General features: G+C 40.2%; 1 protein-coding gene across 2 annotated transcripts in view; it reads left to right on the forward strand.

The window, feature by feature from the left end:
- LOC104487006 (cytosolic phospholipase A2 epsilon) overlaps positions 1–11,467 on the forward strand; it is a 33,420-nt gene extending 21,953 nt beyond the window's left edge. For both annotated transcript variants that reach the window (XM_086750213.1, XM_086750214.1), the window contains exons 12-21: positions 1,464–1,599; positions 3,535–3,671; positions 4,914–5,136; positions 6,156–6,270; positions 7,041–7,178; positions 7,440–7,547; positions 8,357–8,548; positions 9,029–9,198; positions 10,210–10,396; positions 11,259–11,467. In XM_086750213.1, the coding sequence (XP_086606339.1) occupies positions 1,464–1,599; positions 3,535–3,671; positions 4,914–5,136; positions 6,156–6,270; positions 7,041–7,178; positions 7,440–7,547; positions 8,357–8,548; positions 9,029–9,198; positions 10,210–10,396; positions 11,259–11,467 (1,615 nt within the window). The remainder of the gene's footprint in view (positions 1–1,463; positions 1,600–3,534; positions 3,672–4,913; positions 5,137–6,155; positions 6,271–7,040; positions 7,179–7,439; positions 7,548–8,356; positions 8,549–9,028; positions 9,199–10,209; positions 10,397–11,258) is intronic.
- The last annotated feature ends 4,217 nt before the right edge of the window (positions 11,468–15,684 follow it).

Genomic DNA, 15,684 nt, shown 5'->3' on the forward strand with positions numbered 1-15,684 from the left:
TGAGTTTGAGCCTTGGTTTCTTCTGAGTAAATTAGCCTATTTTATGACTGCTATTCTTAGACATGAGTAAAACTGCACTACTCATGTATTAATTTTGTTGCCCATTTGTGCCAATAGTTAGATCTGGGTAATGACTGAAGTAAAATCTATTCCTCTTTAACTTCACAAAGTCACCAAAACAAACATAGGGCAGCCTAGTTTCTGCCTCTTCTCCTGGTTCAATGAGAAGAATGGGAGTGGAGTTCTGATCAGGTGCACCTCTGCCAGCCCACTTGCAGGGACAGAATCACACCAGCGATAGGTAAAATTGAAGACAATGAGGTCTTATGATACAGCTGAAAACTTCATATGGTTCACAGCCTCCTTACTATTGGATGATATATGGATGAGAAACAAGGTGTATTTTCAGAGTACGGAAGCAGTTTTTGTAGATGACATTCAGACCATAGGAAGAAGAGCTGCCTGCTCAGCCTCAGCCCATGACAAAATACATTGAGATTTAAATCTAACAAATACGGATGTATAGAGAGAGCAAGCGAGCAAGAGAAATTTTAATCTACCACTAAAAGTTGTTTGCTTTTATAAGCCATAAACTTTCTTCTGTTTTAAAAAATAAACTGTGATATACCAACTTTGCTGGAGAACAGAGGTTACTAATTAACCCTTGAAACATTCATGTTTGTGAAAAATTGGTGAAAATAACGTTCAGGATAGAGTTTGCAGCCACCAGAGGGTGATGTGACCCAGAAGATTCGGTCAATATTGAGTGCTCTTTTCAGTAACAAGTGTATTTGTGTTGTTGAAGGCACAAAACATGAGTTGCCATTTGATTGGTTTTGTATCTTTTTTTTCTGCAAATATTTTGGTTTATGTTTATTCGCATTTCTCAAGAGAAAATTCAGTGTGGCTGCCCATGTGGAAAAAAAGATGGATATTTGCAGGATGAAGCTTGCAGGTGCTTATCTAGAAATCTGTTCAGCGCACAGGTGAAAGGCTGGATTTCATGGGACAGAGGCTGAGCAGGGGGTGACACTGCAGCACTTGCAGTTTAAGCTCCATCACACAGCTCATTAGGACCTTCACTTTAAATACTGTTAGTGAGCTGTCAAAACCTGAGAACAGGTGGTGGTGGTGGTATCACTTGAGTTTTCCAGGATGTCACAGTAACAAAAATGAATGAATACAGCCAAAATTACTCTTGAAATTACCCCTTTTGGTGATCTTTCCCTGGCTTGTGTGTCTTATTGTGGTGCCCATATTCACAAGGAGTCTCAAGCAACTTGGAAACTCCTCCTCTTCCTCACTACTACTTCTTGCTGGCAACAGAAATGCTCCTTTTTCTTCTGTTCCTCGATCAACATGCAGACTTGGAAATAGCTTGTTTTACAGATGATTTGTGGAGTTTACTGACTACCTGCCCTACAGGTCTTGAAATTGACTATAAATGACATTGTCTATTCCAGCTCAGGAGACCTGGATGTGCGCTTGGGGTTTAGCCTGTGCACGGAAGAGCAGGACTTCCTGCGGAAAAGGAAGAAATATGTTGCTGCTGCTCTGAAAAAGATTCTTCATTTGGAGGAGGACCTGAAAGAGCACGAGGCAAGCCAGTACAGTCCCTAGTAGCAAGTCCTCTCTGAGAGTTGGGGTGTCACAAATTGAAACCACAAATAAAAAGCCAACCTAATTAATCCTACTGCTCTGGGGCAGGCCTGGCTACCTAGGGCAAGAGATAAGAAACAGAAGCAGTAGCTGGTTCATACAAGAGAGTGAGGAAGGCAGGATAATGCCTTCACAGCCCCCAAAACTTCTCAAGAGCTCCTCAATTCAGCCCATTCCTGGTTATTCTTTATATTGTTTGTGGGTCTCAGGAGGAAAATTTATGGTAGGCAGACATGGAACAGCTGTGAGATGCTGCCTGGGAAACAGTGTGCCTTAGCTCAGTAACAGAGGCAAGGTGGTGGTCATGGCATTTGTAAAGGATTTTGAGAAGAGAAAGCAAACATTTTCACATAGACATCTGAATAAAAATACTTTGAGCGGTTTCTCTCAGCAGAAAAGGTGTATTGCTGGGAAAACTGACTACTAGAATGAAACTGTCAGGCTGGAAAAGAAGAGTGAATCTTACAGAATCGTTGAGTTGTATGGATGAAATAGCTGATTAAAAACAGCTTTATCACTGTAGCCCCTGCTCCTGCCTCCATAATTCAATCATAAGTTTTTTAACTCTTAATGCCTAACTGGGATGTTGAAAATCAGAAATACAGAAACGTACAAACAGCAAGGATGCTCTTTAGCTGACAATTAAAAGAATTAGTGCTGTGGATAAGGTACAGATTTAAAAGGAATCATATTTTGGATTTCAGAGCAGAGAATAATATAGGAAATAAAGTTTTCAAGAAAGCTGGAAAGAACATTTTTACATCGCTGTCTAAGAGTTTCCTGGCCCATAGAAAAGTGGTTGAGGTGGTAAGACCAAAATGGTAAGATCAAACCTGTTTCTTGAAAAGACCTAGTTACTCTGACTCTTCTATTTATGTATTTAAAAATTGTGGAAAAAAAAACCCTCTAACTTGTTAATTGCCTTATATTTGAACTGAAAAAACCTGTACAATTAGAAATTTAATTCATAGTGAAAAAGTTATAAAATGTAAAAACTAAAATATAACTTTTTGAAATTATTCTAAGTTAAGATTTCCCAGATTTTCCCCTATTATTATTTTTAAAATAAGATTTCCTAGATTTTAAGTTCTTACTGAGTTTACAGTAGAAAGAACTTTTTTTTTGGTTTTTTTTTTTTTTTTTTACATTTCATAGAATGGGAGAATAATTTTCTTCAAGCTCTGTTCATTCCCTTTAGAACAGTAGTTTGCTTAGTGAAGTTAGAAGCTAATACTTAAGAGGTATAAACAGACATTTTTCCATAGGGCATGTAGGCACGTCTCAAAATACTAACAGAAGCAAAAGGTGTAGGGTGTACTTCATTAGGAAAAGATTAAGAGAAGAGTAGTCTGTCTTTTCAGTTATACTTGGACCTTGGAGCAGGGAAGCCCTATCGATGATTGTGCTTCAGGACATAAAGTAATGAGTGGCCTGAGGCCAGGAAGGCTTTGGCTATTGTGTGGTCTGGCTGATTACAGGGTGCTGTGCATTCTTCCAACATATTGCTCATTGTTAGAGGCAGAATCACAGATCTCTAATCTGTTCTGGTATGGTAAATCCTGTATTTTCTATGGCAGCTTCTAATAATGCACTTGAGAAGAATTCCAGGGTGATGAGGTTGATTTCCAATCATATATTAAGTAAACAGCCTCTCACCCACCCGATCTGAGTGGGTAAGATAAAAGCCTTCCCTCTCCCATCAGTCAGGTGGTGGCAACAGAAGCCTTCTGCAACAATCACATCCTTTTTGCACGAAGTAACGTCACTGCTTTTATCAATGCCTGTAACCTGTTATCTGATTTCTTCAGTAAGAAAGATTCCTTGTCTCTAATACATGTGTGGCTTTTGCTCCTTCTGCCTTGCTGTGTTGAACAGGTGCCGGTGGTGGCCATCACAACCACTGGAGGAGGGACAAGATCGCTGACAGCAATGTATGGCAGCCTGCTGGGTCTCCAGAAACTCAATCTGTTAGACTGTATTTCCTACATCGGTGGTTTATCGGGTACCACATGGTGAGAATGACCCAAATAAGGTTTATGTTTGTACTCTTTTTGCTTAATACTGTCGACTATTTGCACAGCACCATCAGCTTATATGGCACTTAATAAATCAAAAGTATTTCCATTTTCCCCACAATCTCCTCTGTGTCCACTTAGAGCAAAGAAACAAAACATACTGAATAAGAGATCAATTGTCATGTTCATCAGCTGCTTTTGTCACCACACTGACACAGTCTATGCCTGATATTTTAATGTAAATGTATTACCTTTTCATATTTTATTAATTATATCTTAGACTGAATGCAATGAATTTGTCTTTAGACTGGAAATTGAAGAAAGATGGGAAGAAGAATTTATGCCTGCCATTTGCTGGTTATTCTCACTTCCATTTTGGATTTAAAGTGCATCTCCCTCTGGTAAAAGGTGTATTTGGGGCTAGAGAAATTAATACTGTTGCAGACAGTCCAACAGATGATGCCAAATTACTGACCTCGGACAGACTGCAGCTATGGTTGCTCATTCTAAAATGCTCTCTTCTCCCAATGGACATACGGCAGATGATGTCATATTTAAAATAGCTTAAGTATTTAATCATGTGGATTCCAGGTAGCTCCACTCCTCTACATCTGGTTGGAAGTGGTGACAGTTTTTTTTTCACTGAATTGTGTGTCTGTCCTTTATATAAATCCAAACCTTAATGACAGATTTGTCTAAGTATTTGGTGAAATTCTTTTAAGTTTTCTGTACGTATGTGGAGACCTGAGCATACCTGTCTGTGTTATGATTTCAAAGAGACAAGTAAGAATGGTTGTATGAAACATGCCCAAGACCCAAGAACTATCCAGTTCTCTTGCTAGTAGGAGCCAGTAGCAGATACTGGCAAGAAAGAGGAGACTAGAGCAAACTAGTAGCAACTGCTCTCTAGAATACTTCCCACTTTTCAATAAATGTATTTTCTGAGGACTTGTGGAGTCCTTTTATTTATTTATTGTATCTTTTTAATAGCCTTGGGCAGATTTTTTTTTTCTCCCTCAAATTTCTTAAGTCATTTTTGATCCCACATAAACTTACCATCAAAACCAGGAAAGCTTGGAGGTTTTGTTTGTTCTTGAAATGACAATATTTTATGTGTGTTTAATTTTCAGTTGTAAACCCCATATGAATTGAGAAAGAGGCAAACAGGTTGCATAAAATATTTCTAAAGCCAAACGAGCATTAGTTCTCTTGCATTGTTTTCTTCTAATGTTCCTTCAGGACAATGGCAAACTTATATGAAGATGCTAATTGGTCACAAAAATATCTGGAGGATGCAATCAAGGAAGCTCGCAAGCAAGTAACCAAATCCAAGATCTGCTGTTTTTCTTTGGATTGTCTTAAGTACTATTATAATGACCTGCTGGAGAGGGTTAAAGAAGGACGTAACACTTCTTTCATAGACCTTTGGGGGCTTGTCATTGAATCCATGCTACATGATAAGGTATTACTCCTTTTTTTTTTTTCCAGAAACCTGATTATCTTCTATAGATATAAAGGAGAAGAGAATAAATCCTGTGATGCCATTCAGTACTAGTAATGCAAATAATTAGTTTAATGGTTGATTAAATTCTATATATTCAGATCCATTATTAAAACATTACTCTTGCTTTAAAGTGAGGTTGAACTGAAGGAGCTATGATGTTGCAGTCAAAGCTGTTCTTTCTTCCTAAAGAAAGAAAAATCCTGAGAAAAAAATTCTTTTAAAATGTAAACTAATCACTTCAGACATTAATTATTCTGACTAGAAGAGATGCTTAAAAATTCAAAAGATTTACTTCACTACCTTAAATGAATATATGCATTTATAAAGTGACTTGGTTATAGACTGCATATGGAGATGATTCAAACAGCTAATTCAAACACACTAATTCTTTTAATTGTCAGCTAAAGAGCATTCTTGCTGTTTGTACGTTTCTGTATTTCTGATTTTCAACATCCCAGTTAGGCATTAACAGTTAAACTTTGTTGCCAAAGTTTAAGAAAGAATGATAGAAATTTTGGTACCTGAAAAACAGTATAACTTAAGTAGTTTTCTGCTGATTTATGTTTATACAAGGAAGTTTTAAATTGTCATGTGCAATAGAATATATTCTTGCATATGAATACACTTGCAAAATATATTAAAATATGATAAACTCAGTTCCCTGAGATCCAGCCAAGGAAAGTACCTTACCTTTCACATAGCCACATATTTCTTTCTGGGAATGTTTTTTTTTCCCCTTGCTTAATCTACAATCAACCTCTCTGAATATCTCAAAATCTAAGAACCCATATGGGATGCAGCTGCTGGTTATGGGATATTCGCCAAGTTTGGAACATCCCCTGGCAGATATTTCTGAAAAATCCAGGGAGCGGAGAACAGGAAGGAGAACTTGGATAAAGCTCATAATTCCCATTATATTATTTCAAGTGCACGTTGTTTTTCACCTTGTTCCATTAACTATTTTTAATCAAAACCAGAAAGATGAACATAGACTCTCGGACCAACGGCAGGCCGTGGATAATGGGCAGAACCCGTTGCCCATCTATGTCGCCATCAACCTCAAGTCCAACTATAGTGCTCAGGCATTCAGAGGTAATGGTTATGATCTAGATTTCTTAACTTTATAATTTACCATAATCTGAACTAAGACTAAATGCATGCAATCAGCTTTAATAATACAAGAGCCCTTTCATCCTAATCACTAAAAAACCCTTTAAAAATTTCAGATAATAGTGGCTAACACTTAAAAATAAAAAAAAATCCAAACAAGTTTAGCCTTTAGAAATTGAGTTCTCTATGTTGCCAGAAGCAAAAATATATTCATAGCATAGAAGATGCCAAGCTCACACTTTATTCTTGTCAGAAAAACCTTGTAATGAAACTAATTCTTATGACGGTTCCACGTGGTCTTATTTTGAACAATAAAGGGAAAACATTGAATTTTTGGGTACAGTGGCAGGAAAATCCATATCTCCTCTAGTATTCATTTTCACAATATTTGTTTAATACGAGCAGCTGAGTACATGACACGAGGTGAAAGCTAAGCTCTCTGTCACTGGTGGCCTAAAGGGAACAAGTTATACATAAGTAATACATGCTTTTGGGTAAGATTAGCTGCAGGGGAATGCTTATGGTTTCATTCAGACCAGGACTTTTCTGCTATAGATTGCTGTATTATAAGACATATGTTCTCTCAGGGTGTTAGTACTGCAGGCACTATGGATGCAGCTATAGCTGGTGAACAGCATGTTATGAATGAGCCAATCACGTTCTCATTATTTGTTCCTGCTCTCTAGTACTCTTCTGTTTAGCAATAGTTAAGACATTATTGCCTTTTCATGATTTGGCTGCTGTTGCCGTAGAGTGGCTGGAGTTCACTCCTTATGAAGTCGGTCTCCTGAAATATGGAGCATCCATTCCCGCAGAGCATTTTGGAAGTGAATTCTTTATGGGAAGACTGGTGAAGAGACTCTCAGAGACTCGGATCTGCTATATGCAAGGTGACTATTGCCTAGAGGGAAAGGTGGCCTACTCGAGAGGCAGCTGTCACAAGTGAGCACGTGGTCTGTGGTGGACACCAGCAAACAGGTTGAGCAGGTGTGAGTTTGCATTAGCAAGGACATACTTAGGAAGTATGCCAATAGAGATATCCATCCAGACAGAAGGAAGTATCCAAGGGGAAGGACTGAAGGTATGTATTAATTAAAATTCTTCCAAGACTACTCCATCAGTCAGTTTCTATTCTCTCTTTCTCATTACAGGCATGTGGAGCAGTATATTTTCCATAGATGTGATGTATGTCTGGAATCTGGCTACTGATTCAGAGGACTTCTGGTGTAGATGGACGAGAGACAGAGTTAAAGATATTGGTGAGCTGGTTTTTTTACCACCAGTATATATTGCTTATATTCTGTGCAGAGGTCTAATGCCTAAAGAGATGCTGTCAGAGTAAGGGAGAGAGAGAGAGAGCAAAGCAAAGCAGAGATGTCAGCTAAGAATTGTTTCTGCTTGATTTAGAACAACTAAACTGTGCTGCTTTGGCAAAGCTGTGTCTTTATTCAAAGGACATACAGACAAAAACCAGTCTCCAGCAGACATATCAAAATAATCTTGTGTTAAGAACACATCTTAAGATTGTTAAGGTAAGATATGATGTTCCGTGACCACTAATACCATCAACAGAGAAAACATCTCTTGCAGAGGATGGTCTTCTCCACTGAACTGCCTGTGGAGAATGCTCGCTCTTGCCGTTAATTGCACAGGGAACCTGGAGCAACTGGGCTCCTAACTTAGCTCATGTTTGCAGCTGGGTGATATTCACGTGCTTTCTGAAGGTGTCCTGTTCAAAGGCCAATGTTGTCCTCTTGTGTGTTCTGGGATTCTGCTCTCCCCTGCATCACATGCTGCAATAAAGGTGGGCATCGTTTGAGGAAGCCTGGAATGGGAGGTGGTGCTTACTGCCTGGCAGCTTGCTGCCTGCAGGTAGCTGTCATTTATTTTACTGTTTGATGCTGAGTTTTATTTGGTAGCATAGACCTTAACGGTTTATAACTATGTTTGATTTACCTTTGGGGTGGAGGATGCTGACAACTGTGTTTATTGATTATGCAATTTTTAACAATATTGATCATTTCAGAAAACTGTCCTAAACTCAGAACAACTTCTTTCCTTCTTGCAGAGGAAGAACCCTTTCTGTCCATGAATCCCTATGAGGTAGACACCTGTCTATTCACTCCCTCGAGCGCCCTCTCCTCTGTTCTGCGAGATGTCTTAACAGGACGCCCAACCATTGCACAGTACCCCAATTTTATCAGAGGCTTCCAGATGCATAGCAAGTACCTGGAGAGTGAAGGATTTTCTACCTGGAAAGGCACAGTAACACAGTGTGTTTTTCAGTAACAATTTGAGGAGGTTTAGGTTTGGGAATTCATTTAGGGTTTCCAATGAGGAGGAAGAAACAAGACTGACTCCTGAAATTCCACTTCTTCCTTCCACAAATGGAAGACATGGAAGCCAGATTTCAACAGCATTTCATTTTTTGGGGAGGTTGAGGGGTGAAATTGAATTCATTTGTCTGGGGATTGTGATCCACTGGAGAAGGTGAGCTCAGCCTAAGGAGGCAGAAGGGATCTCCCCTTGAGGCCAAAGCTGCTTGAGGTGTCCAGGAAGGAAGGAAGGAAGGAAAAAGCTGTAGTCTGTCACGTACTCTTGTAAATCAGTGCTGCTAGTGAGTCAAAGGAAGGCAGAGAAATTGGGGGCAAAATTATCCGTTCTTCCCTCTTTAACTTTCTGCAGAAGAGCAGTCAATCTTGTTTTATATTTGTTGTAATGAGAAATGTTTGTGTTTCAGACACAGTGATAGACTCCTTCCCAAATAAACTGATGGAAACAGCAGACAAGGAGCTCTCCCTGGTTGATACTGGTTTCTTCATCAATACCAGCTACCCACCACTTTTGAGATCGAAGAGGGAGGTGGATGTCATCCTCCATTTAAATTACAGTGGAGGGTCCCAGACACTGGTAAGAAAAGCCATGGTATCGGAGATATTTTTCCTTCCTGGTCTGTTGGTCTTAGTCAGTTAAACCAACTAATTTTCCAGTACTGGAATGGGAATTAGAGTACTATTATATGATTTATTATTTAGATTATTAGGTGATTTATTTCTTAGTAACTAAGAAGGATACTAGAAGACAGTGATGGATATAGACATTTTTAAATCGTCAAGGTCTTCACTGCAGTGGATCCAAGAGTCTCTGAAGAGCTGCCTGAGGAGTGTTCTGGACCTCTGATATTGATTTTTTGTTATCCTTGAACTGAGCAAGTTACAGAGGCAATGGAAAGTCCTGACAATATTTTAACAGATTAAGTAGGAAAACCTGTGTGTCTCTGAGCCTGTTTATCTCACATCAAGTCTTAGGGAAATGTACTGGCTGATGCCAGACTTGATTAATAATGAAAAATAATATAATTAGTGTTGCATACATAATAAGAATAATATAAAATAAACATAGGCTTATAGTAAATACAGCTGTTAAAGCTTTTTTTAAATGAGGTCATAAGGTATGTTGATAAATGTATCTGTTAACAAGGAGTCATTATCAACCAATCACAAACTATGCAGAGGACAGAAAGACTGGAAAGGTGCTAAATAATGAAGAAGTCAAGACAATGATGGAGCATAATCTGGACTGATGTGTTCCCTCTGCATTCTTGCAGTTTCTTTGCCTTCCCCTTCTGAATCTGTTTCATTGGAGTTATAAAATTAGTCCTCTAGCTTTTGGCTCCATTTTCAAGCTCAAAGAAAGTGACCATTTTCTTGTTTTGCCTAAAGCAACACAGAAGATACGATAAGCTACAATGTCTGGTGTGGTTATGACTGTTTCCATCTGAAACTTAACATTTTTCCAGAGGAAGATTCAAGCCTTAGACTATTCATGTTAGTTGCTGGAGTTTAAAAAATCCAAGTCTCTGGATCTTTTTTGAGTTTTGATTCTTTATATTAATTTTGTTTATTTTATTCATTCATCCAGCCTCTGGATCAGATTGCAAAGTACATTTCTGGGCAAGGAATTCCGTTTCCCAAAATTGAGATAAGTGAGGAAGACCGGGAAAATTTGAAGGAGTGCTATGTGTTTGAGGATGCTGACAGTCCACAAGCTCCAACAGTGCTCTTTTTCCCCTTAGTAAATGACACCTTCAAGAAATATAAAGCTCCTGGTGAGTCATCTGTGGCTAGCAATTTTAACAAAAAGTCACTTGCCTAGTGTGTCCTCTCCATTTCATATCTAACTTCTCACTGTCATCTCTGACCTTTCCAATGCTGGCATTATCAGTTTCATCACTGACAAAAATAACTGATCTGTGCCAGTACATCTGAACTGTGAGAACTCCAGAAGCTTTCCTAATACATTTGAGGTGGAAACAGACATTTACTCCACAGGACTTACTAGGGATAGTATGAAGGTAAAACTCCCAACATATGTACAGCTTGGTTGGTAGGTCCTCAACACAAGCTATTACACTCTACAGACATGGACTTGTTATGCACCGCTGCTTGCAAACAAAGATGGAGGCAAAAGCTTCCAGAGGTTTTGGTGGTAGCCCATTCATCTAGGTTTTGTTCACATATTTAAAGGTAATCTCCCAGATTGGGGACTGAGTGGACAGAGATCTTTGTTTTTAATATGAACTATGCTCTCTGAGTGCCATAATTTCTCCTGAACTTTCAGTGGGAGGGTTGTTATTTCATCCAGTACAAGAGTATCTTGTTTTCCTTTTCCTTGAACTTTCTAGTTTGGATAACAAAGACTTTATGTTGCCCAAGGAGTGGTCTTCAAGTGCTGCTGATGATAATCAGTGTTGTTCTCATTCCCAGCTGTTTGTGTTTACATTATTTTTTGGACAGAGGCTTATCTGGCTGAAGAATGTGGTGTTACTACACTACTCTTTTGTCCCTCTGGCAAATCTTTTCCTTCCCTCCAAATCTGCCTTTTCTACCTATAATTACTTAAGTGACTGATATGAGCCACATATTGCAATAAAACCTGATTGGTGCATGTCCTTGTGGTTTGTCCCTCAGGCATGGAAAGGAGTCCTGAAGAGATGGGTGAAGGCAAAGTTGACGTCTCCAGCATCCTCTCCCCGTTTACGACAAGGGAGGTGTGTTTCAGTGAAGAGAATTTTGACAAACTGGTGAAACTGACTGATTACAACATCCTGAATAATGAGCAGTTGATTATTCGGGCCTTGCGCTTGGCAGTGGCACGGAGGAAGCAACGGAAATATTAGCCGCCATCCACTAGCTTCAGCTAGTGATATTTCTTGGGTTGTCTATTATCTGGTGAGATCAAGAAGTTTGATGCTTGCCAGTGATACTTGCAATAGAGATTTCATAATCCTGAGGACATGCTGGACTCCAATTCATCCTATTTACACAACTGTTCAGATAAACAGTTTGGAATTTAACAGTGGTTGAATCCAAAACAAACTTCAAAGCAAATTTGTGTTCAGTTTTGCTACCTTGTTACTTTACCATTATATATATATATATATTCTGTACAAATTACTAAGTGTTGTGTAAGAAATAATGAAATATATAGCACATTAAAATGTGAATCAAACCAATATTTATATGGGTTTTTCCTGTCTGGCAGAACAGCAATCTCTTGAACTGGAATTTCTCTGGTAAATAGGTAATCCATTATGTTGGCCTTGCTTGTCTTAATTATTGAAGGTTGTCATCTCTGATTTGATTGTCCACTGTAAGGTCTTTATTTAACTCGCTTTCTTCACTAATCTTTGAAAATAACTTACTTAAGTTACTACCAGTGTTGTAAAAATCTAAACAGTTTTCACCATCCATTAAAAATACCACTGAGTTAGGTTATCTTTGTTTCATGTGATCAAATGAATCCTCTGAGCTGCTAGTCACAGAACCACCTATATTCAGCATATTCCTTTCATTTTCTCTTGGAGTTGCTGCAGACTGTCTTGTCTCACTCATATTCACCTACCTTGACCGTGCCTGAAAGATGGCCTTGCAATTTCTCCCAGTGTTTCAGCAGATGGGAAGTGGTTGCTAGCTGTTTGCATAGAATAAGGCAATGCAAGAGGGCCTTTTGAGATCCCTTCCAGACATATTTTTTGCAAATGTTAAACACTTTCTCCCAAATGGTCTTCTGCAGAGATTGTCCCGAGAGGATGGTTCCTCATCGTCAAGAATCCTAGAGGTCTTCTGGGGGAAGGTACTCGCCAAAAGCTCTCTTCTCCCAGCTCTGCAAAAGCTAGATGACAAGCTCAGTCTTTCATGATACCAGCTCTGTACTGTGGAGCTCTGATACACAAAGACACTGGTCACAGCAGCTCAGACACTGCTTGGGATTATCTTCTTTTCGATAACAATAGACTCCTACTGTTGCAATGAACTTCAGACTGAGTCAGCAGGGCAGAATTGGTTTTGAGATCAGGAGAATCTTTATTATGCTCAGAAGTGAAAAAATTGTTTGTATGGAACAAAGTTCTAGGAAATGGATGGGAGAAAAGGATTCTCTCCTCTGGAAAAAAACAGCTCAGCTGGTGGTGCATCTTAGAGCAATTTGGGTGGTGGAAGAGGAGTGGGCCAGGATTTTAACCTCTGAGCATGTTCATCGTGTTCATGCACCTGAAACACTCAAACAGGCATGGTGTAACCCTGTTTTCAGGTACAGTATTGCATTTTTAAATCTAGATTTTTAGCCCTCCATATGAGAGGCAGCTGTAATTGCGGTTCAGCTCCAGAACACTAGAATATCAGCTCATGGGATCCCTCTGGGTCTTTTCCAGAGATGTCTTTGGGTTTGCTCCCATAGTTTCTAAGACCTTTTTGCTGGAAAAGAAACAGAGCAGGATGGAAGCTTTCTCAGGCTATTTCACAGGGGAAACTTACTTAACAACAGGACAGAAAAAAAAGCCAGATAGGTGCATGGCACAATCTGAGCCTGATTAAACTGTTTTGTTTGTTTGTTGTTGTTGTTTGTTTTTTTTTTTTTTTTTTTTTTTTAATCAGGGCTAATTAGCTCATCTTCTAACTGTGACTAATTACTGTACTGACATAGCTGTGCTGCATCCCAAGTCAGCCTTGGGGTATCTCTGTGTTGTGTCCTGCTGGCTGATCCAAAACCTGCCTTTCCCTCTCTGAGGGAGTTCCTCCTACTCTCAAGACGGTTCTGCAGCTCTTTCCTTCAGCTTCCTCAATGTTTCAATATCCTCTTTTTGAAACAGGGTGCCAATAGTGATTTTTTTTTTTTTTAATCTGAATAATTGAAAAAAACAACGCAATAGGCTTATAACTGAGGCGTTTGCAGTCTCTCTTGGAATATTTTCATTTGGAGTTACCTTCCTTTGACTATTACTTTTTGTGATCTGTTAGTTATTCATCCTTAATGTGTTTAAAGTTTGTCTGGGTGACATTTGTTGCATCTAGTTCTTAAGTTAGTGTTTCTTAGTGTTTCAGAGGGACCTTGACAGGCTGGAGAGGTGGGCCCGTGCCAACCTCATGAAGTTCAACCAGGCCAAGTGCAAGGTCCTGCACCTGGGTCATGGCAATTCCAGGCACAAATACAGGCTGGGCAGAGAATGGAGAGCAGCCCTGAGGAGAAGGACTTGGGAATGCTGGTGTATGAGAAGCTTAACACGAGCAGGCAATGCGCCCTTGCGGCCCAGAAGGCCAACCGCATCCTGGGCTGCATCAAGAGGAGCATGGCCAGCAGGTCGAGGGAGGCGATTCTCCCCCTCTACTCTGCCCTGGTGAGACCCCACCTGGAGTACTGTGTCCAGTTCTGGAGCCCCCAACACAAGAAGGACATGGACCAGTTGGAGAAGGTCCAGAGGAGGGCCACGAAGATGATAAAAGGGCTGGAGCACCTCTCTTATGAGGACAGGCTGAGAGAGTTGGGGCTGTTCATCCTGGAGAAGAGGAGGCTCTGGGGAGACCTTATAGCAGTCTTCCAGTACCTCAAGGGGGCCTACAAGAAAGATGGGGAGAGGCTGTTTAGTAGGGCCTGTTGCAATAGGACGAGGGGTAATGGTTTTAAAATAGTGGGGGGTAGATTTAGAAATTAGGAAAAAATTTTTCACAATGCGAGTTATAGAACACTGGCACAGGTTGCCCAGAGAGGTGGTGGATGCCCCATCCCTGGAAACGTTCAAGGCCAGGCTGGATGAGGCTCTGAGGAACCTGATCTAGTCGGGGATGTCCCTGCTCCTTGCAGGGGGATTGGACTAGATGACCTTTGAAGGTGCCTTCCAACAAAAACCATTCTATGATTCTATGATTCTATGATTCTTAAAATGCCAAATGATTTATGAAATTCAAATTATATCGTATCTGTGAAATTACCTTTATCAATCATAGAATTTTTTCCTAATTTCTAATCTAAATCTACCCCCCACTATTTTAAAACCATTACCCCTCGTCCTATTGCAACAGGCCCTACTAAACAGCCTCTCCCCATCTTTCTTGTAGGCCCCCTTGAGGTACTGGAAGACCCCTATCAGGTCTCCCCAGAACCTCCTCTTCTCCAGGCTGAACAGCCCCAACTCTCTCAGCCTGTCCTCATAAGAGAGGTGCTCCAGCCCTTTTATCATCAGTTCTCAATACACTGCAAAGTGAAATGAGATTATTTTTAATTTGATTTTTCTGTTAAATTTCATAATAGCAAGGATGATTTTTTCAAAAACCAAAAATCTCCCATTTTTTACTTTTGTGTGCTCACTTTGTGTACTCCCTCACTGAGACAGGGACCCAGCTCATATGATGTGCAGTGCCCTGCACAGTGAAGCCTTATAAATGTGAAGACATAAAGAATACGTGAGAACATAAAGAATAATTAACATTAATTTCAACATTAGTTTCACCCTCCCAAATGTATCCTCTTAGAGATCATTCACTGAAGCACCTTAATTCAGATGCACAAAGTAACACAATTTTGTGAGAAAGTAAGTAAGCTTTTAAAGTTTTGCCTTTGCAAGGGAAACTCTCATGATTTCAGCAGGGGAGTCCTTCTTGCCCACTCCTGGGCAGCCAGATGGACTCGGGCTGTCATCACCCACCTCCGCACAGGGGCTGCAGTTTGACATCCTTCCTGTGTGCAAAGGCACTGTGACCTCCTCAAGAAGTGAATGGGGATGCTTAAAAGTATAAAACATTTGCTCAGCGCCTGTAACTGTGAAGGGAAGATCCCTTTCAGGTCTTGATGTCCCTCTAACTACAGCTGCAAAGACCAGCCTTCTGCAGTTCTGGAGCCTGGGTGCCTGTGCTTCAGTGCAGGTGTGCAGCATGCAGGTGTGCAGTGTGTATTCACCTCCCGGGCAATGAGGAAGAGGAGGAGGAGGAGGAGGAGTTGGGGATTGCTCAAGTGCTGGTGGTGGGGTGAGGTGATGCTGAGTCAGGCACTAACACAACTACCTGTCTGCTCCTGGCAACTTAAAGCACAAGAAGCTACCTCTGTACCCATCCACTCCCACAT

The sequence above is a fragment of the Chlamydotis macqueenii genome, chromosome 5 (genome assembly GCF_036417535.1).
Source record: "Chlamydotis macqueenii isolate bChlMac1 chromosome 5, bChlMac1.mat, whole genome shotgun sequence".
Lineage (NCBI taxonomy): Eukaryota > Metazoa > Chordata > Aves > Otidiformes > Otididae > Chlamydotis > Chlamydotis macqueenii.